The 23550-nt window shown below is 32.2% G+C and overlaps 1 protein-coding gene across 2 annotated transcripts; it reads left to right on the top strand.

Moving 5' to 3' along the window:
* Positions 1 to 526: 526 nt before the first annotated feature.
* LOC105831645 (serine-rich adhesin for platelets) lies at positions 527 to 23298 on the top strand. 2 transcript variants are annotated; one of them, XM_012671905.3, is made up of 3 exons: positions 527 to 1437; positions 8396 to 8515; positions 12065 to 22444. In XM_012671905.3, the coding sequence occupies exons 1-3, from the start codon at positions 564 to 566 to the stop codon at positions 15667 to 15669; spliced, it is 4599 nt and encodes a 1532-aa protein (XP_012527359.2). In that variant the 5' UTR covers positions 527 to 563; the 3' UTR covers positions 15670 to 22444. The 2 variants fall into 2 exon arrangements, with proteins under 2 accessions (XP_012527359.2, XP_012527360.2); XM_012671906.3 differs by lacking the exon at positions 527 to 1437 and adding an exon at positions 8106 to 8250 and having other exon boundaries at positions 12065 to 23298.
* The last annotated feature ends 252 nt before the right edge of the window (positions 23299 to 23550 follow it).

Below are 23550 nucleotides of genomic sequence, written 5' to 3'. Positions count from 1 at the left end.
ACCGGGGGCCAAGGGAGGGATGTTGCGGCTGCACATCGGCAGGATTACTTAACGTAACGGCCGATTCATGCGTGTCCGACATGACGAACAACGTCAATGGCCGCACGGCCGATGTGAACAATGACGGGGTTGTCGAACGACGATGAGCGATAACAGCGGCGCGTAGACAGGTGGAATATCGTTGACCGCGCGAGAAAGTGTGTACGCGCGTCGCCGCCGCCGCGCCGTGGGAACGCGAGCGCGAGGGATAAAGTGGGGAAGCCACAGCACAGGTGGCGGTAATAAGGACGAACGACGGGAAGAGAAAAAAAGGGGAGTCAAAGAGAAAAAAGGAGAGAAAGAGAGAAAAGTGGGCATAGAGTTCACCGTTTCACTGTATTGTATCCTGAGGAACGAAACTTGTAAGGACTATGAAAAAAATAGTGCAATGGAAGGATGTACAACATGTCTGTATAAGTGAATGACACGAAAAAGAGAAAAGAGGGAGTGACGAAGAAAGAGAAATAAGGAAAAAAGAGTGAGATAAAAAATAAAAGAGCAAAGAGCGGAAAGAAGCCCCGATAATGAAGGAACACGGTAACAAACAACATCCGGCGGCGGAACCGGCGGCAAAGACGCTCAAGTCGCTACTGAAGAAGCCGGGCCAGACTAAAGCGAAGTCGCAAAAACATCGCGTGGTGATTAACGAGAAGTTGAACGAGTTCTTCGCGGCGGACTACATTATACTAATTAAGGAGGAGTGTTGCGCGGATTATGAGGAGGATTGCGACTGCTGCTACCAAGAGCACGAGTTTATGCGGCTGGGCAATTGTAAGGAGTGTCGGGCGGAATTGAACCTGCACTTCAGCACCGGCAACGGCAGATACGATGAAATGGCGAGGGGTGTGGAGCAAGCGCTCTGCGAGAATACCATGCGAGATCACTGCGGTGGCGGACCGCGTGGAAAGAGTCAGCAGGGTCGAGAGGACGCGCAAATGGAAGAGGAGGAGGAGGACGAGGAGGAGGCGGATGACGGCGAGGAAGAAGAGTACGAGGAGGAGGAGCGGGAGGAGGAGGAGGAGGACGAAGAGGAGAACGTCGACGGGAAGGTGGTGGAGAAGATGGTGTCGGCGGCCGCGGCGACGGCGGCCACGTCGGTGGAAGGGAAGAATGCGAATGAGCGAGGGAACGTGGACGCGGAGGAAGCGACGAAGGGACGTTGGCCGAAGGAGATGGCCGCGAATTCCCAGGAGGAGAGCGGAACCGTGGTTCCGCCGTCGCCGCCGCGGCACGACCAGCAGCAACAGCAACAGCAACAGCAACAGGAAACGCTCAGCCCGCCAGAGGGTTACAAAGACGTGTGCTCGAACAACGAGATCACTAACGAGACAGAGCAACGTGGACGCGCGTCAACTACGACGTGCACGGAGTGCAATTACTACCAGCAACAGGCAGCGGGTAAGGCTACTAGTAATGTTATATAACATTAATTTAGCTATTTTCTCGATTAATGCCTAGGCAACACGAAAGACATAACTTCTGTAATGCCCCCAATGCATCCCTTCCTTTCCTTGGACTCTTGCGATATAAACGGAAAAAAAACATGAATTTTGAATGTACGTAACAAAATTACAAGTTTTGAGAAGTTTGATCTCTTAAATCTTAAATTGATATAAGCAAAAAAATACGTGTCTCTCAGATTTGTGTATTTAATAACAAAATTTAAGGAGGCAACATACTTTGGTTCCGAAAAGTTATAACTGATTTCTTTTTAGTAACGATATTTTTCTATCGACATAGACAATTACGCTTATATTGATTTTAAATTCAATTTAAATGTAATAAATTATCTATAAGTAGAAAAATATCGTGTGTATGTATACACACACACACATGTATATATAAAATCAATTATCACATACAAGAGATGCAAGTAATAATAATAATCTTTCAAAAAGAATTTCTAATAATAAATTAAAACATGTTCTGATGTATTTAATCTTATCTTAACCTTTGTAATATAAAAATAAATAAAACGATATTAGATCAATACTTTTCTCCTTCGAATTGAACAGATTTACTTATCATATAGAGAGAAAGATAACAGTAACACATATAAATTTAAGCTTTTATATATATATATATATATATGTATATATTCTTACATTTAAAATTAAACTATATTATATAAATCTTTATTCGGTGCTATTTAGATATAACACATGCTGATGCCATTATTTGGCGCGATTATTTTAGAATTAAAAATTTTACATTTTAAATAATAAAATATATCTCTCAGCAATAAATTATATTTATTATATTATATTGCCTCTTTATCTCGATTCTATTTTATGATAGATTAAAAAATAATAACATTGAAACAGGACATCTTTTCTATTAATATATATTGAAAAGAGAGCCAATTTTTCTTTATTAGAAACAATTATATGCAGTGATTGCGGAACTTAGTGAAATTATTGACAATTTTGCCAATATACGAATTTTGAATTTAAGGTAAGGCTTCGTATATTTATATTTATACCTACAATATATCTACGAATATTCCCTCAGAGAATTAACTTTGCTCAGCAGATTCCCCTTAATCTTTCAGATTCTCATTTAGATAATTGAAGATTAAGGTATAATCTCTTTTATAATTGAATAAGAATATATCTCAGTAAAAATATCGCACTATACTTGGTTGAATTTCAGTTTTTGCAAAAGACTAATTAATCACTTACTTTGTATCACTTTATTTCTTTTGTAAACTTTATTTCTTTTTGTTATGTAAAGAAATATATATATATGTATATATGAACAAATGTACAATATAAAGATAACTCAAAATTATTATATTAAAAATACAGAATGGATACAAATGGTATAAATTTAAAACAGAATCGAAGAGCTAAACAAATGTTCTTCTTGTTCCTAAGGAAGATAACAGTTTCGTAATATTCTGCAACAAGCTGTCACGTAATACAAAACTTAACGTTGTAAACTGTAGCGCACACTTGAAACTTCACAACATTCAGGAAACTTTTATGTTAAATATGTACCACCGTCGTTGATTAGAGAAGGAAAGAAAGAGTAATGTTGCCCGTTATTATCGTCTAACAACCATGTAAAATATTCATTTTCAAGCAGCACTCGGAGCATTAATCATTTGCGGTATAAAATTATAAAAGACATAAGAATGTATATTCCTTCTCTTTTTTTATCTTTATTCTTATATTATAAACAATCTTTTCGGAAATCATAAATTATTTGCTCTCTATCGAAAGTTTACAGACAGGTTAATTTCTATTTGAAAATAAAAGTTCTAGATTTTTATTAACGATATTTGAATTATCTATGAAAAATTCTTTGAGAAAAATTTTGTTCATTGAGTGTTGTCAAAAATTGTTTTTATTGTCAAATTGTAATAAAACTTTATAGCTTTAATAAGCATTTTTTCTATTGTGAATATAGATGCAAGCATAATTTTATATTATTTATGTTTAAAGGTTCTTCATTTTGTGTTGAGGCACGCGTATTAATCTATTACTTTTTGATATTATTTATGATGAGTTTTTGAAAATATTTTTCTGTGATGTGGCTTTAAAAGAATGGATGTTATTTGATAACATAATTAAAACAAAAATTATTGATAAATTGTAAATGTTTGTTTTCCCTTTAAAGATTATTTGAAAAATAGTAATTTTCTTGTATATATTTATTTTTATATACTTTTTTTATAAAACTGATGGGCTTGAAATAATTTTTGCGACTTTGCACATTTTTATTTCGACAATTTGAAGCATAATAATATATTGCACACGCGTATTGTAACAATATTTAATAATGGAAAATGCTAATAATTCATACGCTTTATATTACACTGGCATGCATGATGAAAGTAATGATGCTACGTATCTGGAGTCGAATCTATTAGCTTTAATGGAAAGGTGCAAATTAGAAGAATTGCATCGTTGCTCAGTTCTTTTCTCACACATAACCAAAGTACAGTCCCACGATATCCCCTCACACAGGATACGAATATAATAATGGTATTGTTTTTCATGAGTCTAGCTACGGTTGGTAAACGGTTTAAGAACATAGCAGGATTTTTATGCGCATTCTTTACAATACCTGAGAGTGTTTCTTAAAGAGAAAATACCTGTATCTATGAATATTCAGAATAGTTCTATTATGATAGTTATAATATAATAGTTTTAACATTTGCTTATTTTTAAAATGACAGTTGATGTACTAGTACTTTGGCGTAATACTTTTATCAAGCAACATTCGGTTTTTTATTAGAACTGAAAACCCGTAGATCGCTATCTGTAAGAGAAAATAAGTTAAATAATATTTCTAATGTCAGTAGAAAAGATACATTTGTGATCTGTATAATCGATTAAAAACTCTGACCAGATCTATAATTGTAGTTACACAAAATGTCAATGTATGTAGATATGGAGTATAAGCTTATTCGCGTATCAACGTTCACCGGAAGCGCAGCCTAGCGTAACTCCGGTACTTCCCCAGGAGATACTCATAGGTAAAGAACACTTAGATTTTTAATCAAATGGTTTGAATATTGTGTTATAAAATAAAATATCTAAATTTTTAATTAAATACCGCATAAATATTAAACTAGACCTAATAAATATTAAACTAATAATAAATTAAAGCATAAGAAAAATTATTTAAGATTATTACTCAATCAAGAAAAGTTATCAAATATAGGAATTTTTTCAATTCCTATATTTGATTTAATAATAATCTTAAATAATTTTTCTTATGTTTTAATTTATTAAAATTTCTTCCATATAAAACCACTGCCACCGGAATAGAAAAAAAAATACTTTTGATACTATCTCTAAATTCGAAAATGATTCGGTTAAAGAGTACTTATGAATTAGTTTAAAAATGTCTAAAATAGAAATAGATTTTATAATAGGAAGTATTGAAATAAGAAATATTGTATGCTGTCTAAAGCAAATTTTAGTTGCATTTAGATCGTTTACAAGCTTTAAATTTATTTTGCTATTTTTGCATTCTTTCAAATTTTTTACATGAAGCAAATATTTTGTTCATCACACCCTTTCTAACTCTGATTAGATTTATAAAATGTGACTAAAAGTTCGCAATGTAGAATCTTTATTGCTCGTTTATTCCTCAGATTTGCAACAGTACACATGCTTGAAAAAAAAAGGAAAAATGTATCTTAATATGTATGATATTTTTAAATAAATTGTCTGTTATGTCTTGGATTAATCTAAAATATGATATTATCTAATTGCTTGATGAAATTGGAATAATCCGTAATTTTTATTAAAATCTCTCTCTCTCTCTCTCTGTCTGCTTCTCTCTCAAAAATCAGTCTTTCCGTGATTGAAGATCACGGTCTACATTTGATGTTTGTGATAACTGTCTTGGTAAAGGCAGTTTTTTATTATCTTCCGAGAGGTACTGATTAATTAAAAATTTGATATATTCTGGTAGATTTGAATCTGGATCTTTGGCACAGAGAGCAGATATGCAACTCGTTTATTAAATTAACTACATAACTTCATCTGCATAAATATTTTACAGATAAATTTTAAGTAAATTTTAATGTATTCTATCTCAGTTACATCATTAAATTTTTCTGAAATATTTTGTACTATCACAATACGTTACATTTATTTTGAACACATTTATTTAAAACATATTACAAAATACTTTGAAGCATAATTTTGGGTATCATCTTCTTTTCCTTAAAACGTAGGAAAAAAATCTCATAATATATTTAGCTATGTCTATCTGTTGACAGGCGCTAGTAATATTACAACGTAAATTGGATGACAATTGATGTGAATTTTCTTATGTGTATAGCACACATTACTATCTCTCTTATTTTTATCTCTAATGGAATTTTATTACTAATTCTATACGTGGATCATATATATTAAAGTCTATATAAAAATGTTTATATAGAATTAACGTTAAAAATTTGAGAAAAATTTATATCAATTTAAAAATGAAATCATAATGTTATTCATGAATATTGGATATTGATATATGGATATCGATAAATTCCTGTTTACATAAAATATGTAGATTTTATGTAGATTCTATGTACATATCTGTTTTCATCAAATTTATATACTAAAAATTTTGTAAATCTAATCAGAATGTGTTAATCACATCTTTGTAGTTATTATATCTAAATATTCGGATTGCCAAAATATTTGGTTAAAATAACCAGAAATTCAGTTTATACTTCTATCAAACTTTGCTTACTCCATAGTTAGATCAGCTGATCAAAAATGATTTTTCGATCCAAACATATTTTTATTCAACAATGTAAATTATAGTTAAAATAGTAAATAAAAAGTAAATATAGTAGTAAAAATATAAATTATAGTTTGTTTAAATTAAAGTTCTCATAATCATTTTATTGGTTTACACTTGTTATGTACTTGTTATGATCAAAATGGAGATTTTTTCCTACAATCAATTTTTAATAATTTGTTTATAACGATTAATTATAAAATTTATTTCTGCAAATGCTTTTTATTAGAAATGTTTTTTTATGCTTTAGTTCTGTTTTTTATTTCTTATTTTCTATTGTTGTTTTATAATTAATTATTCTGGATTTTAAGAAAATAAATTAATCAATATTTTATATCTTCTTAATTTAAACTTTAAACCATGATTGCTTTTCTGTATAAAATAAAATAAAAATTAATTTATATGTTTAAAACACCTAGATTTAATTGTGAGAAATATATGTAATCAATTTGTTTTTAGAATTTTATGTAAATTTCGTATCTGTGGAACGATATGATATTTATTATTTTGTAAAATTGATATAATTAATATTAGATAAGGCACGCTGAATTTTGATTTATGAGCTATGTAATTTTCAGTATTGAGATTATCTTGATAATATTAATATTTCTGATCAAAGAAGAGAGAAGAGAGAGAGAGAGAAAAATTGAAAAACTTAAATGCAAAAATTATTTATATAAAAAATTTTAATTATATGACATTATAATTTTATTCTGAAATATTTCTTTTGCACGATTAATTGTTGACTTTATCACGCGCCGACTTATGGTTCTTGCACAGAGGATACGATGAGCGATGAGCGATAGCCAATGAGAGCTCTGTTTCTTCAGACGTCACATCCGTCGCGAGACTCAGTGCGACGACGTCGCTCAAATGTTGGTCAAGTTTCAACTTTCGTTGCTCGCGATGCACAATAACCGGTACTATAGTTATACATATACAGAGAAGAGTATTGTTGAGACCGTGAATATATTCGTATGTTTTGAAAATGAAGGTTTATTGATGCAATCAACCTCCTTTGTATTTGTACGAATATTTTTTAAACTCTAGGATATAGGGTTATGTTATTAATAGATAAATTATTTTGTAAATTTACGGTACTTACGATATATATTAATTATTAATGTACACTTTAGTCCACTTTTTTAATTATATAAATACCTTGAATTATACTAAACAATCTTTTTAATATTACAATTGTTTACGAATATTACAATCATATTTTTTAAAAATACTTAATTTGAAATTATATTTATAATTATATATAAATCATATATATATATATATATATATAGGGTGTCCCGAAACATGTAGGTCAACGCTCGTAAAAAGGTAGAAGGGGTCGAGATGAACATAAAAGTCCAATATTATGGGCTAGGTCTTGGGTTAGGTCCATTAATAATCGAGGTATTAATTTTTCAAATTATGCGAATGAAAGCGCGCCGAGGGAAGAGCTCAATATGCTCGAGCCATAACACGAAAGAAAAAATCTATCGTAAATGTATGATAAGCTTTCATTAATTTACTGTTCATCTTGATCTATTCTACCTTTTTACGAGCGTTGATTTAATTTTAAGTCAGTTCAAATTTTATATATATATATATATATATAAAATTTGAACTGACTTAAAATTAAGTTTTGCGTTAATGTTAATTATATAATTGATAAATTAAATGTATTATTTTTATCATTTCTTGGCTTAATAACCAAAGGAAAGTACGCAATTTCGAACACACCATATATATCTTTTGTGCGTATCTGCTAAAACATCGTGATACAACGTGCTGATAACAGATAAAATTTCTAGCGAAGTCTCAGCGAGATACTGCAGTACAGAATGACATTTATATTAGACGCCACAACTCTGGTTTCCACAGCTATTAATATGGTAGATTTAACGCGCAGTATCAAGAATTCCGCAAAGATTTCGTATTATCCAAAGATCGTTAGTGAGTTGTAAAGATAGTGTTTCATGTATTAGCTTATTGTTTCGAAGACTCTAATAAACACGCGTGCTTAATGGAGTCTCATAATAATGTGCATAATTGCGTAAAGGCGTGAGTTAAGATGTATGGATTTTATCTTGTATTCCAGAATGTGAATCGCAAGCGAAGGATCGTGGGAATGAACAGGATACACAGAGCAGCAAGGACACTGTGCATGACAGTAAGCAAAGGAATTTGCAAGATAAACAGCATCGAACGTCTCTCCCTGGTATATCTATCTTTTTGTTACAAATTTCTTGAGTATTTTTTGAAGAAACTTATTTCTAGGAACTGTACTGCAGACAAGAATTTATTTATTTTTTGTGTTACAAACACCGTATCTATAATATTAGTTCAATTTATTTAGTGATTTTGATAGATTATAAGATATGAAACGGAATGCATGTATTGTTTACATTTGAGTCAATCATTTGACAAATAATATAAGTTAATTTTTGTTGAAGATTCAGAATGAAGGAAGGCACATTTTTTCTACATATCATATTAGTTAAATATTTCTTTTCTTACTAGATTTGCAAAATACTTACTTGCGAAACAATATAAGTGACTGTATTTATTTTTAGATTATATTCTGTGTAAAATATAATATATTTAATATAATACTGAATTATTTTAACATATTAAAATTTAATTGAACATAAAAATGAAATTGTCTATCAGTCAGCAGTGAATCTTGTCAAGTAACAATTTATGTGATTTTATTATCACACAAATTGCATGCCAATTTTTATCGGTCTTGATGTAATCCCTACAAATGCGCAATTTTATAAATTAAATTGACAAGCAATTTAATAGTATTGATACTCTGAAATATCTGTAATATTCTTCTCCTCCAAAAAACTGTAAAGAGTTTATTGCGAAAATAATAACCAGAATTCGAACTTGGATCTTCCTACATTTCGTGCGCGTATCGATTACCGAAGTATGTAAGTATAGTAAGAATTCACACAAATTATATTATTCTTAACCACCAAGGTCCACTGATGATATAGGCAATTTTATCTTTATATTTGACATTTTGATCAATCTTAATTTTAGTTATTTTTGTTGAAATTCAATGTTGCGAGTTAATTTTTTTTATTAATTGTCATGTATTTTCCAACAATAAAATTAAATGTCTTTTTTAGAATTTATTATTTTACAACAACCAAGTCTATCATTACATTTAAAGAATTTTCTAATTAAAAAACCTATTTTATATATACGAAAATGTTCATTTCATTGTGAAACAATATTATTTTCGCTTTTAGGTTTCAAAAAGTCGATTATTTCTTTGACATTTTTAATAGTTTGCACTTTTAGAGAGAAAATAGATTAAAGGTAAACTTTCAAACATTTTTATTAACATATAACATATTAATGTATAATTGGAAAATTTTAATAGATTCCATTAATTTTTGCCAATAATTTCCGAAGTTTTTTTATTCCTATTTTCTATTATAATTAAGTAAAAAATACTGACTTAAAATATTTGTACTTTATCACTTAAATAAAACAATATCTTTCAAATTTTGATCTTGGTTTAACTTCTTTATCTTTTTCTGGTTTTAATTGAATTCTAATTTTAATTTTCTAATTTTCTGATTGGAATTGAAAAAAAGCTAAAGAGTAAATTAAAATCAATTAATCTACATATGTTTTAAGATGCCTTTCACATATTTACAGATATCTTTTAGAATTCTACAAAATTATCTTTAACAAAGTTTTTAGACATCTTTTAGAAATTTTCTTAAAAATATATTTTGTATAATAAGTTAAATATCTACAAAATCTCGATGTTTGTTTAAGTACAATAAATATTAAAAAGATTTTAATGTTGAAAGTATTAATTAAATAATTAGATTTTTTCAAATTTTTTATAAGTAATACTTTCTTTAATTACTGATCACATAATAATTAGACGATTTATAAATTTAATTCTTACTTAATCAATAAAACAGTATAAACATATTTTATTAAATGCTGCCAAAGATATTAACAGACTTAAATTTAGCAATTCGGACAGTTGTGATCGAAGGATAAATGTTACTTTTTTGTCGATTTATACATCTTACCTTGATCATGTTGTTTTGTAAACTTTATGTTGTTATTAGGCTTTACCTAATAAAGATAAACCTTTTAACAGTAACTTTTTAAGTCTTTTTAACGTTGTCAATCTGAATACAATTATATATGTTCGGTATTTACAATCAAATCTTATTTCAAGAGTTAAATATAATTTTAAGATGTTAATATGGTTCTGTGATCGATGACTCTACTCAAGATGATCCTAAATATGAGAATTGACTTAAATATGATGATCTATAACACGAACTATGAAGCACGACATTGAAGGTAAAAATTATAAGATGAGGTTGCTAATCAAGGTGCTAATTTTGCTAATTTTGATGATTTTACCATATCTGTGTATTATTTAACAGCGTGACGTTTGATCTGTACGTATTGTTTGCACTTTTTGCACTTATTAATAGTATCTTTCTCTTTCTCAAATGCTAGAACATATAAGTATATATTTTTTGTATCATGTGTAACAATGTTTGAAGATTGCAATAGATTTATAGAGAATTATGGCCATAGGTGAAATTATCAAATTTATGGTCTTTTTTCACGGAGAAATACTTTACGAACTATGATGATTCTATATATTTCATACGCATTCTGAGACAAATACGAACAAAATAATTTTATGAAATTACGAACATGTAAAATGATCTAGTATTATCAATACTTAATTTGTATACTATTGTTTAAATTATGTAATTTGCAAGAAAAAATCGAGAAAATATTCTCTTTGAAGATTTTATTTTTAACGGATTTTATATAAAAAAAGGCTGTAACCGAACTATAATTCCTTTTTTCTTTAATAAGTCCATGGATGTAATACAAATGTTTTAAGAACATATATTATTGGACGTTTAAAATACATTTATATTTGGACGTTCTAAAGATGTTTATTTTACTTACGTTTAAAAAAAATTCTTGTGTAAAATAATGTCAGTTCTTTTTGACACGTAATAGAAATGATAGCATTAGAAAAACATTTTCTTTAGAATTGGTCTAGATCAGGTCCAATCCTATCTTTCTTAAAAAAATTTTAAATGATTGAATAAGTTCAATTTTACTCTGTGTATAGTATTTAAAGCAGACATTTTTCAGATGTCCAGAAAAATAACACAGGACATTTAAAATACTTAAAGACTTGATTTTAACGTTTAAATACGAACGAAACGTCCACTACGTACATTTTTAATACATTTTTTAAATGTCTGTATGCTGTTTGGGATAGAAATATTTTTCACATTCAAATAATGTGTAGATATATGTAATAATGTGTAGATATATTTGTAATAATGGGGCTTTTTACAAATTTTAAATTATTTTTAGTGCTGCAATAAGAAATATTAAATAGTTAATTAAATATTAAATACTAAATAGATTTTAATTTCTCCAAAAATGAGATTGTTTTACTTATGTTATTTCTCAAATAAGATTGATTTATAACTTATGATCAATTAATAATTGATGCTCGTTAATCTTGAAAATGATATAAATCAAGTTGTTGAAGCTTAAATAAATTAGATATATGTTGCAATTTAACGTTCTCAACACGTAGCAAAATATAAAATACGAGAGAAATAAAAATTTTATAAGATGAAATGTTATCGCGCGCATTAAGTGAAAGTTTCGAAGTTTAATTCTGTTCGTGCCGCATTATTTTTTTTTATTTAATTCAACTATGCTATAACTTTGTTTTTAGATCTACACCATCGTTATCTCGTGGAAACAATAACAATGACAACTGTCACGGAGCGACGCATCGTGCGGGAAATTAGCGAGAAGGAGGGAAAGGATTGCTTCGGGAAATCTGATACGGATAAAGACAAAAGCGTTTACGATGCTCCAAAGGATAACGGGTTTAATCCAGCGCTTTGTTTGGGAACAGGCGGTCTGATGTCAATCGTTCACGAGAATGCGACGCAGTTTACCACACGGTGTAACGACTCGGACATCACAGAGGATCGTGACGGTAATGCAAACGCCAAAAATTCGACGGACAACGACAAAAAAGTGGCAACGATGGAAGCGGAACGCATCAACGATCAAACGACATCGGGCGAACAGTCGCGCGAACAGGACGCGAAAGAGCTGTCCCTCGTTTTCAAACTAGGCAACATGTCCCTCGCCAGTAATAGCCTGAAGCCGAATTCCGCAGTGAGACAACTTTTTCCCAACCCGAAGTTCATCTCACCACCGCCGTCCAAAACGAGCTCGAGCTGCCCGGAACACTCTGAGGACGAAGCGGAGAAGTTTCTGATTACCGCCGAGAGTCTGCGGCTGTTCGACGTGGTTAAGAAGTCGACGATTCCCAGTAGTTCATATGAATCGCCAGAGTGTGAGTCCAGCTCAATCAAAAGATCCATCGAGCGGAACACCTTGCGGCGAAGTTTGATTGGTAAATACAACATGATAACGCGCAAGAAGAATCTGCAACCCAAAAATCTATCGCTAGAGGAACGAATCAGACAACTCACGTGCGTCGATCAAGACGACGAAAACTTGGACACGACCGACAGCTCTGACAATACAAATTCCGCAAGTGATGCCAAGTATGGTGGTGATCTTTCTATACGAACATCGCCATTGGGTGAGGAACGGCCTATGTATGAGTCATTGCCGGCAAGTATGGCCTCATCGACAGAAACTACTGCCATTTTAACAATGGTGTCGGCGAGGTCAAACTCCATCACGGCGGCAACAACAACGACGGGAGCAACAACAGTGAACGTGATGGCACCTGCGAACATGCATGGACATAATAATACAATATTGACGGATAATCCGCCGAATCAATCCACCTATAAGAAGATTACGGATCTGTTTGCGCACAAGAAGAACATCCAATCGAATCTACCTGATCTTGGGATAGGCCCGGGCGGGAAAAATCTTCTCGTCAAGGAGTGCCAATCAAAAAATCCGTTGACGAAGATGAATTCGGATGTGCGAAAGCAATTATTGGCGAGTCTGGCGCCGCTATCCTGTGTCACAATCAACAACTCCGACAACCAGGATGACTATTACCGAAATGATTCCAGGATGTTAATATCCTCAAACCGTGAGTCGATAAGTTGCAACTCAGATTCATCATACAGCTTAGATGACATAGAAGCGGCTCTAAATGGTGAGGATAGGAAGCATGCCGGTCAACCGGATGTGACGAGATGCACGCCGATAGGTAACAGGCCTGACATCGGTGACAATACCGCCGACGAGTTGCTCGCATTCGTCGAGCAGGACAAGTTGAGGATGGAACGAATAAAACGCCGCTATAATGAGCCGGAAGAGCGTTATGAGTTCATTAACGGCTATCATTCCGAGGACAAGGCCGTGAATACTTTGTCTGAGATTTACGATGGTAAGAACGTCAAGAATCATGATAACAAGGAGCCGCAGGCAGATAATGAGGAAGAAGACGACGATGATGAACTCAATGATTATGGATTCAATCGACGACCATCAGTGACGGGTATTAAACAACAGTACGAGGCTACCAATGAAGTCATCCATCGGGCACGATCTTGTACTGGTGCGACTAATGATACAAGATCCGACTCAATGTGGCCAATGTATTGCGATGTGAACGGCGACAAGATCGATGCAAAATCTCTGTTGATCACTGATGGAGGGGACGAGGCCATCTCCATACCCGCAGAAGCATACACTATGATGGGGAGTTTCGAACGAGATACGAACACAATCAATCGTATAAATACAATGCAGAAACAGATTGATGATATATATCAGACTATCGCCGAGAGTACAGCAGTAACAGCAAACATCCACGGTATTTCTGAACATACAACTTATCTGGAGAACGCGATACCGCGACAGTTCGTCAGAACCCCATCCAGCGACAGCACCGCGCACTTGTACGCCGAGCACAGAAATGGTAATCACTACTTCCAGGAGCAACAGCAGCTGTCGAGTACGCGTATGCTGCGTATCGCAGGTGGTAGTAGCGGTGGAACCGGCGGTAATGACGACATTACGGGTGCGATATATACCAATACTCTGTCGAAAATGCAACGTCGCAACCCGCCGGTGACAATTGCGAATTACCATTGCAACGTGCTGCCTGGCGGTACTGTGCCCACCATCAATACTAAGTGTTATCGCACCATGTACTTTGTGCCATACAGTGGCATGTCTGACCCTACGTATCAGAATATACAACGCATTTTGCCACCGCACTCCTCTCCAAACTATGCCAGTCACATCGAACGATATCCGTATCCCCGTCTGAACAAGACCAATCAGCAACAGGCGTATTATAACGCGAATCGTTCCGCCTCATCGCATTCCAATTTAAATACGCCAACACTCATCCCGCCCTCGTCTCCGCCACCGCCGTCACTCGCATCCTCCGTCTCCAGCCCGAATTCGATACCGTTGCAGAGTGCTCAGCAAGCCTTGCACTTGCATATACATCCCCATCAGACTGAAGATTTCCGATCGCCTAACATCGCGTTTTCTCCTGTGCCTCATTCGACAATGTATCCAATGCAATTCCATCATCAACATCAGCATCAGCATCAGCATCAACATCAGCATCAGCACCAGCATCATCACGGCGAGATGGCATCATACCGTGTCCCAATAGCGATGCAGCAATCGCCACCCTCATACACGGTAATAGCGCCTTCAAGATGCATTCCGGCGAGTAACCAAGATGGTTATCCGTTATATCCAGCACAGGTGACACGCAATACCGGTAACCCCGGTACTGTCGCGACTGCCACAGCTGTTTCTACGGACGTACAAACACAAACGATTTCCATCGCGGCCGCCTCATCGTTCTCATCATCGTCATCTTCGTCATCCTCCTCGTCGTCCTCGTCGTCGTCCTCGGCATCTGCGTCCGCATTGTCTTCATCGTCCTCATCTTCGTCCACGTCGACGACCGCTCCTGCTTCCCTAAAATGCACCGGAATAACTAATAACAACAAGAGCTGTGAACCGATTTTGGTAACATCTTATGGTGGCAGTAATGCGCAATCCGCATCGGGGAGTGTTACTCCGCTCACATGTCCGACGTCAACGACGACCGTGACGGCCGTCACTGGATCTTCGGCGACGGTAATGCAAATACCACACGCCATCAACACGTGCACGGTAACGGAACGCGGAGTTCCCGAAGGTGCCGCCAGCATGCCTACTCAGGACTTTCCGCAATCAACACTTGGCCCGGTAAACTCAGCGCCGCACGTTTTGTTGATGTCCAATTCTTATGTCGATCCTAATGCCAGTCTCATGTCCGCCCAGACCAATACTCCGAACACGGTGTACTACGCCATGAACGTCTGAGAATCGTTAAGAACAGGTAGCTGCGAAAAACGTCCAAAAAATGTTTGAACATCTGAATAGCATGAATATAGAACATTTCTACGACGTCTTGTGAATGTTTGCATTGCAAACCGAGGCGTAACTCTTTCACTACTATGTCGAGTGATTTTTATGCAATTCGTAACAAAGACGTGCAGTAAAAAGATTCGCAGTTTTTCTACTTGTTGGTTACACACACGTGGCGAAATAATTCGTTGTTAATGACGACGTCTCTTGAGAAATGGTAGTTAGAAAGAATGACTGAAGTGAAGTTTTATTTAATTCTTTTTCGATTCGATTATTACCTTCATCATTTTCTTATTTTTTATCTATCCATAGTTTTTAATCCAATGTTGTTAATTCTTTTCCATGGTAAATTTTGAAGAAAGTTATATCCAAAGAGTCTATTTTCTTTGAGTGATAGAAGTATGAGAAGTGTATTTTTAAAGAAGTAAGTATGATTGATGAGAAACATCTCCCTATAGGTACTGAAATTTTAGATTTCTTTATCTCGTCTGATACGGAAACACAAACGTTGCAAAAATTTTTCTCATATATACATATATATATTTTTTTTACTAAGGCACAAATATATATGTATGTATGTATGTATATGTGTATGTATGTATATATGTATGTGTGTGCGTGTGTCTGTGTGTGTATTTGTGCATTAGTAAAAATAGAGTATAACCGTATATATGTGTATTGTACTAGATTATTCTTGCATTAAATACTCTTTGATATTATTTTCGTTAATTAATAACGTAAGCGACTATCCTTCACATGTACGTTTTATCACGGCATAATGATATTAGTTCGAATTATATCACTTTACACATTTGTTATTGTCATAATATTGTAATACTGTACAAATTTAGCACCGTAGATGTCGCGATAAATATATCGATAGTAATTTGTGTTAGATTTTATGATCAGACGAAGTTGTTAATTGTTTTGAGTTTTGAATAATGGGACTTTATAAATAACAGTTGTTTTGATCACATTAATATCAAATTGCATTGCACGTTACAAAATTGGGAAAAGACTATCATGGGGAGTGGGAAATATGTAGTAAGAATTTCTCTTTAGTGAATGCATGGCTGTCACGTGTATTTATATTACGTAGTATTTTTCGGAAAAATGGAGAAACATTGTCTCCCACTTATTGTTTCGTAATAACTTCGAATTTTCTTCTTCCAAAGGACACTGTTTATAAATTTCACTTATATGCTTCATGCCAAATTAAGATGTATCAATGCTTCTAGTCATTGTAAAATTAGTCTATAATAAGAAATAGACACCAAAAAGAAAAAAAGAAATGCGAAAAGAAAGGATGCGATTCACTTTTAGTTACTCTTTCTTAGTGCGCTATTTTGATTGACAGACTGTCTTGGGAGCACTTGAGTCGTATAATGAGGAATCCCTCGTGGTCCGCCAAACCTAGCACGCACGTTAATCGAAACCAAAATTAACATAGCGTATTTGTTTAGCAGTGTGTAGAAAAGCGACGATATTTAACGATAACGAAATTTCTTAATGACAAGTATTATGTACGCACAGTGAGTCAGTACAAAATCCTCTGCTAGAAGACAAGATATTTAATTAGCATTGCGCTTATCCTTTAATCACACATTACAAGGCCGCCATAAATAAGTATACAAGTCGCACACCGCGAAGACTTATATTTCATGTGTTATACGATAAATTTTTCAGGCATATTAATTAGCTATAGAGTAGAAAATTTTTGAGTCTTGACCTAACTAAATAACCAAATCTATTGAAAACAGGTAATGCCAAGTATCTGTTATCAACCATTGTCAGCAAAAAGGGTACAATTTGCATGCAGGTCTGTAATGTCAAAAAATGTCGACAAATTGCCATTGAAAATACGAAAAAGTTTGCTTATTGTTATGTCAACAAATTGGTAGTAGTAATTGAGCAAGATCAGCGATTTCTGTTTGATTTCTGTTACCAATTTGCTATCGGATTTGCTTGTCGGAGTAAACAGGCTCTGCCAAATCGTAAGCATATAAATAACGGATGCCAATTTGCTATCAATTTCTGACAAAATTTGTTGCCAATCTGTTAACGTATTGCGCGCATTTTATTTATAGGGCAGAAATGCTCTTATCTATTTTTATTTTTAATTAATATTTTAATCAGCTTGTCGTATGATACATGAAGTATTAATCTAACGATATGTTAATAAATAATTCACTAAATTAAATTTAAAAAATTAATTTTTTATTCGTAACACTAATTGTCGATATTCGCTTCTGTCAGATTTAATTTTTTCCTAAATGAGTACTGCATCATCTACAGTACTTATTTTGGACTGCAAAATGAATACTGTATTAATTTTAAAAAATCGTGTCACAAAATCTGAAACTATCGGTTAGATCAAATAGTTTATATCATGATCGGATTATTTATGTCTCTATTATTAAAATTTTTTAATACAGCACCATGTCGCGTGCGAGCAGCAGAAGAAAATAAAAAATTGCTCTTTCCTTTTAAAAATATTAAAAATTATTTTATTTATAAAAAATTGGTAAATAAAAGTATTAAGGGAAGTGCATCAATGTGTGGTCTTTTGAGTGTCTTGGTTCTCGCAAATTAATAGAGTAGCCAAGATTAGATTCGCGAAAACGACAAAATGCTGGTCAATTTTGCAAGAGTTATCTTATGTATGTCGCGAGATGATGTGCATGCGAGTGCTAAAATGATTGAACATACTGAAAAAATCGCTAGAATGTTTTTCACTATCTATTAGAAGACAAGAACTGTGCAATAATGTTAAAGTGCTGAAATCGGCGACTTTATTCACAAAAGATGAGTGACGCGAAAAGGATTACTTTTGATGCACATGTAATAAAAAAATATTTTATATGTAGCAGCGGTCCTACACACATACATTTAAACACAAAGTGAAAGAGAGAGAGAGAGAGAGAGAGAGAGAGAGAGAGAGAGAGAGAGAGAGAGACATACCAGTTTCATCAGGAACTCGTTGAAAGTATAATTTCATCATTTCATAAGTGTTATCTCGTAATTCGCGTTCATAGTTCATCTCACTCTATTGAAGACTCTCGACATGTACACAGTTCTAATAGACAATATAGAGACATATGAATTTATTTTTTTTTAGCATAGCGATCTTTGCCGTCGATCGCTTCACTTTTGAAGCTTATACCCCTGACGCAAGTAGTACCTCTCAAATGAAATCGAAGAATAATCGAACGGCCTATACAGTTTACTCAGCGGAAAACAAAACAAATATTTATTTTCTTCGTGCCAAATTGTTGACTCGCGGTGTAACAAGATTGCATGTCACAATTTAGCGATCCGTATCCCAGATAACCAAATGTCCAAATGATGTTGCAGCCATGTTGTCAATAATTGTTATAGCAATTAATTTAGACTAACTCGAAACAAAGTGATACAACATTTATATCTGTTAGGTTGAACTCACATAAATACTATTTTTAACTATAAATTGATAGCAAGGTGTTAGCATCAATTTGTTATCAATCAATCATTTCTATCATATTGCTGTTATATTGCAAACAATATAATGTATTAATATTGCTGATCATTTTTTTTTAATCTTCAACTGATTATATACATATAAGAAGTCATGTTGCTGAAATAGTAATGTTTTATTTCGATATCAGCAAATATATAGTAACATATAATAACACATGTAATGCGATAGTTTGCTCAGAATGTTACATCACGCTTGGTTATCTGGGTATCATAACGGCCAGATTACAAGATAGATGTTAAACACATCTGACGGCACGTTAGTTACGGCAAACATATGACCTTAATGGAAATCGAAGAGGTGAAAAATCAAGTGGAATGTTTCTATCACACCAAAAAGATGAGATTCGATTACAGTTTTCATTTAATTAATTGTAATGGCGTGACAAGCATTGGAAAATGTTCATTCAACTTGTTATTCTCGCGCGAGAACATTAACACATGTATTGTTCAAATGGTAACTCTAAATAGTAGGCTACTTTTATCATGATGATACATAAGATGAATATGGGATAGTAAGAACGGCGTATATATCAGATTAAACTATTATTTATAACAGTTGACATATATATATATATTGTATATTATATTATTTATATTTATATATGCGTAAAAAATATAACGATTTAATTCAATTTTGTTATAGTGTTGACACAGCCGAAAGTTGTTGCGTAATGCGGAATTCAATTGGAAGGTGATATATAAAATTGATTCGCGATTCTATTGATAGAGAGCTTATAGGATACACATAAGAAAAAAATCCCTTTTATCGACAAATCCTATGCATTTTATTAAATTCACTGATATAGAAAATAACTCTGACCTTTTCATAAGAAAAGGTTGACTAGATATGTGAAGTAACTCGATTTACATCATACATTGATAATGTATAAATAAATTATGGTAGGTGTGTATGCATTCTGCGTAAAACAAATGTTGCATGTCGACAATATGATATAAATCTGCTCGACTTGATTATTTAATTAATACACTTCGTTTTTAATAATCTTATTGCGATGTATTATAAAAATGTGTGCGGTTTTTGCGATACAGCGATCTACTCATTTATCGTAAGTCTTATGTCTACATCTTACGAAGATCCTAATTCAATACTTATTTGAATTAGGCTCTACCTGCATAATGTGATTATATGTTTTACTCTTATACCAAAGTTATTTTATATCAAAAATTAATTGTATCATTGTTATAATTGTAATTCGGTATCATTCCAGATTTGAAAATAGTTTTGTTGGGGAAAAATCGTTTTAATTTTATTCTTAGATCATTATTCTTAAATTTGTAAAGACCTTTAATGATTTTATTATTAGAATGTTGATGATCCTGATATTTTTATACCACGTGTTATAATACTACTTTTAGAGAATGGTAATCAATATTACAAGTATAGTTGTGCGGAAATAGGTCACAAGTTCTGTTCCATAGGATAATTTTATAAAGAAATATTCTCTTACGAAAAGAGAGTACACCATTACTGTGTTAACTTTCTGAAATGTTTGGATGTTCTTGTTGTGATATTATCACCTTCTATGTCTTATTTTACATTTTTTCACTGCTTTCTATTTTGTAGTTTTCTTATTGGAGATACTATATGAAATCTCCATGAAGGATTGATTCTAATTGGTCTAAATATATCAATTGCTCTTTAGAGGGTATTCTACTTTGTTGGGTCTGAAAAAGACTATGTTTTCGAGAGAGAAAGAGAGAGAGAGAGACGAAATTTTTTTATCAAAACGCAATTAAGATGTAACTTGTAAAAATATTTATTTTTGTAAATTATGATAATATTTTTTAAATTATCTATTCAATGGCTAATATATAGATGGTGTTAAATTAAGAACTGTAGATTTCCTCTACGAAAAAAAATTAATTAGGTCTGTTGAGATATATCAATTTTTTTAACAAAAAAATTTTTTTAACTTTTAAGTAAGGAACATTAAATCAATTTTTTAAAACATTACTTCTATATGAATGTTACTTCTATATGAACATTATGGTATAATATTATATAAGTGTTTTTGAATTACTTTATAACATATTTCTAAAAAGTTACAATTACAGTATGGAAATATTATTTTTAATATTATATTTGTCTCAAATATTTTTTATAATATTGTATACATTATTATGAAAAATATTTGAGTAAAACATTAAGAACTATATATTTTGAAACGCTACAATATATCATAAAATATTGTAATATTATTGTAATAATGTTGTGTTAATGATATCTTGCTCTTAGTTATTTAATATAAAAATATTTGAAGGTCAAATTTGACCCCAGATATGGTCATATATGAACATAATGTATATTAGATCAGATCTGCGCAGAGAGATATGAGAATAAATTTGTGATATAATTTGATCTAATATATTTAATATATTTTCTCGGGTGTGGAAATGATTGAGAGAGACTGATTGACCTAAAATGTTAAAATATTTTTTTATATACATATATAATTATAAGGTATATTATAGAATTATAAGATATAATATGTATGAAGTTGTGCACTAATTGAGAACTAGAAAGATTAAAGTAAGATAAAAATAATCTTCCAAAAGTTATTATTTTATTAATTTTCAATTTTTAATATCAATTAAGACAAATCTTTCAGATCCAACAAAGTATATTCTCTTAATGCTGTATTTTATTTTTATTATTGATTCTATAACGAGAAATTTTGAACTACAAACGTATAAGGAACTATATTATTTAACAAACGAAGTGACGTTTTTAATGTTTTTTTTTATATTAAAAACGTTATTTGACATCATTGTTGGGTAATATTAGTTATCGATAGGATTGATAAGTGTACAACGCGTAGGGGAGTTACTTGCAATACCGTTACGATACTATTTTTTTAATAACAACCGATACTTATTTCGTCTGTAACAAATAACACTAACATTGTTTCATTTTTACAACAGTAATAAGTTTTATTGTTATTTTATAAATGTACGTATCATGTTGTGATATGTGATGTGATTACGACAACTGGTTACCATTCTAAAAAAAGGTCATCATAATGAATGGTTACTTTTTAAGTAACGGTAATGATGACGCGTTATTTTTAACCCTAAGCTATCACACCGAGTTATCATGATGACTTATTCTTATTAGTAAGATATCTTTCGGTGCACTTGGAAATGGAAACTTGTGATGCCATCTAAAATCAATTTCAGATATATTTACTACAGATAAAGACGTTTGCCCAAAGGAAGGAAGTATCAGTATTTGTGTTCGGCAGCCATTGAAAGAATACATTGGGTTACTGTGATCCAGGTGTGACAAAGGCGTCGACCAATGTTTAATAAATAAAAAATTGATTTTTTTAAATAAAAATCATTGATTTTTCGAATAAAATAATGCTCTCCTGCAATATCTACAATAAAGAGTTTAAGTAACGTCATATGACTGGTAATTAAAAAGATGAGATATTCCTCGGTTATCTTCTGCATACTTCTTGTAATTTTTCGAAGTTTTCGCAATGATGCTACTTTAGCATCATTTTAATAGATGAAATCATAATAAGTTGTAATATTATTTAATATTAAAAAGAAACTTTAAGCGACTTCATTTGTAAACAAATTTTTATTATTTAAATATTCTTTGTTGACCTTTTTATGTACATATATACTTATGTATTCCCTGACATTTTATCGAGACATAAGATTTACCATAAATGAATGCTTGTTTGCACATTGTAAAGCAATTTACCATATATTTTATATATGCAGCGGAGTGATACAGACTTTCTTGAGGCCATCGATTCTTCAAGATGACTTTATTAAAGTTCGTTTTAATTTATAAGTTTGACATAAAAAGTAATTTATATATACATATGTAAAATTCAATGAAAATACTTAATATACAGATTTTTGTTCTGGAAAGATGTTTGCAACAATATATTTCAGATGTTTGTGTGATTCCTATTTGAAGATGAATGCAAAGAGATTTATTAGCAAATCAAGTAGTAATATAAGTAAATGTACCATTAGGCTATTCGGATAATTGTTGTATTCATTATAGAATTATAAAATTGTAACGCAGGATATATAACTTTGTCGAATCATTGACAATCCCCGTATGTCACGCGAAGGATGCGGAATTCCGTATTTTCCAATTATTAAAGTCCCACAGTTACGAGAGGTAATTCGAAGAGCGTTTCTATATTCCTTACGTGTGAAAATGCAATGCATTTACATTTAAAAATGTGAATTATAGCTCGAGAAGACATATGACATTAATCTCAAGAGAAGAGAGAAATAGCCTTGGCTTTTCTTCTTTTTATATCAAGCACTAAT

The sequence above is a fragment of the Monomorium pharaonis genome, chromosome 3, assembly GCF_013373865.1.
Source record: "Monomorium pharaonis isolate MP-MQ-018 chromosome 3, ASM1337386v2, whole genome shotgun sequence".
Taxonomy (NCBI): domain Eukaryota; kingdom Metazoa; phylum Arthropoda; class Insecta; order Hymenoptera; family Formicidae; genus Monomorium; species Monomorium pharaonis.
This window is presented reverse-complemented; position numbering and strand designations above follow the sequence as displayed.

Bases quoted from the DNA above. Each gene is read 5' to 3' on its own strand.
- LOC105831645 (XM_012671905.3), top strand. From the start codon at position 564: ATGAAGGAACACGGTAACAAACAACATCCGGCGGCGGAACCGGCGGCA. The intron at 1,438-8,395 runs GTAAGGCTACTA...CTTGTATTCCAG, and splicing joins CTACCAGCAACAGGCAGCGG to AATGTGAATCGCAAGCGAAG. The intron at 8,516-12,064 runs GTATATCTATCT...CTTTGTTTTTAG, and splicing joins GCATCGAACGTCTCTCCCTG to ATCTACACCATCGTTATCTC.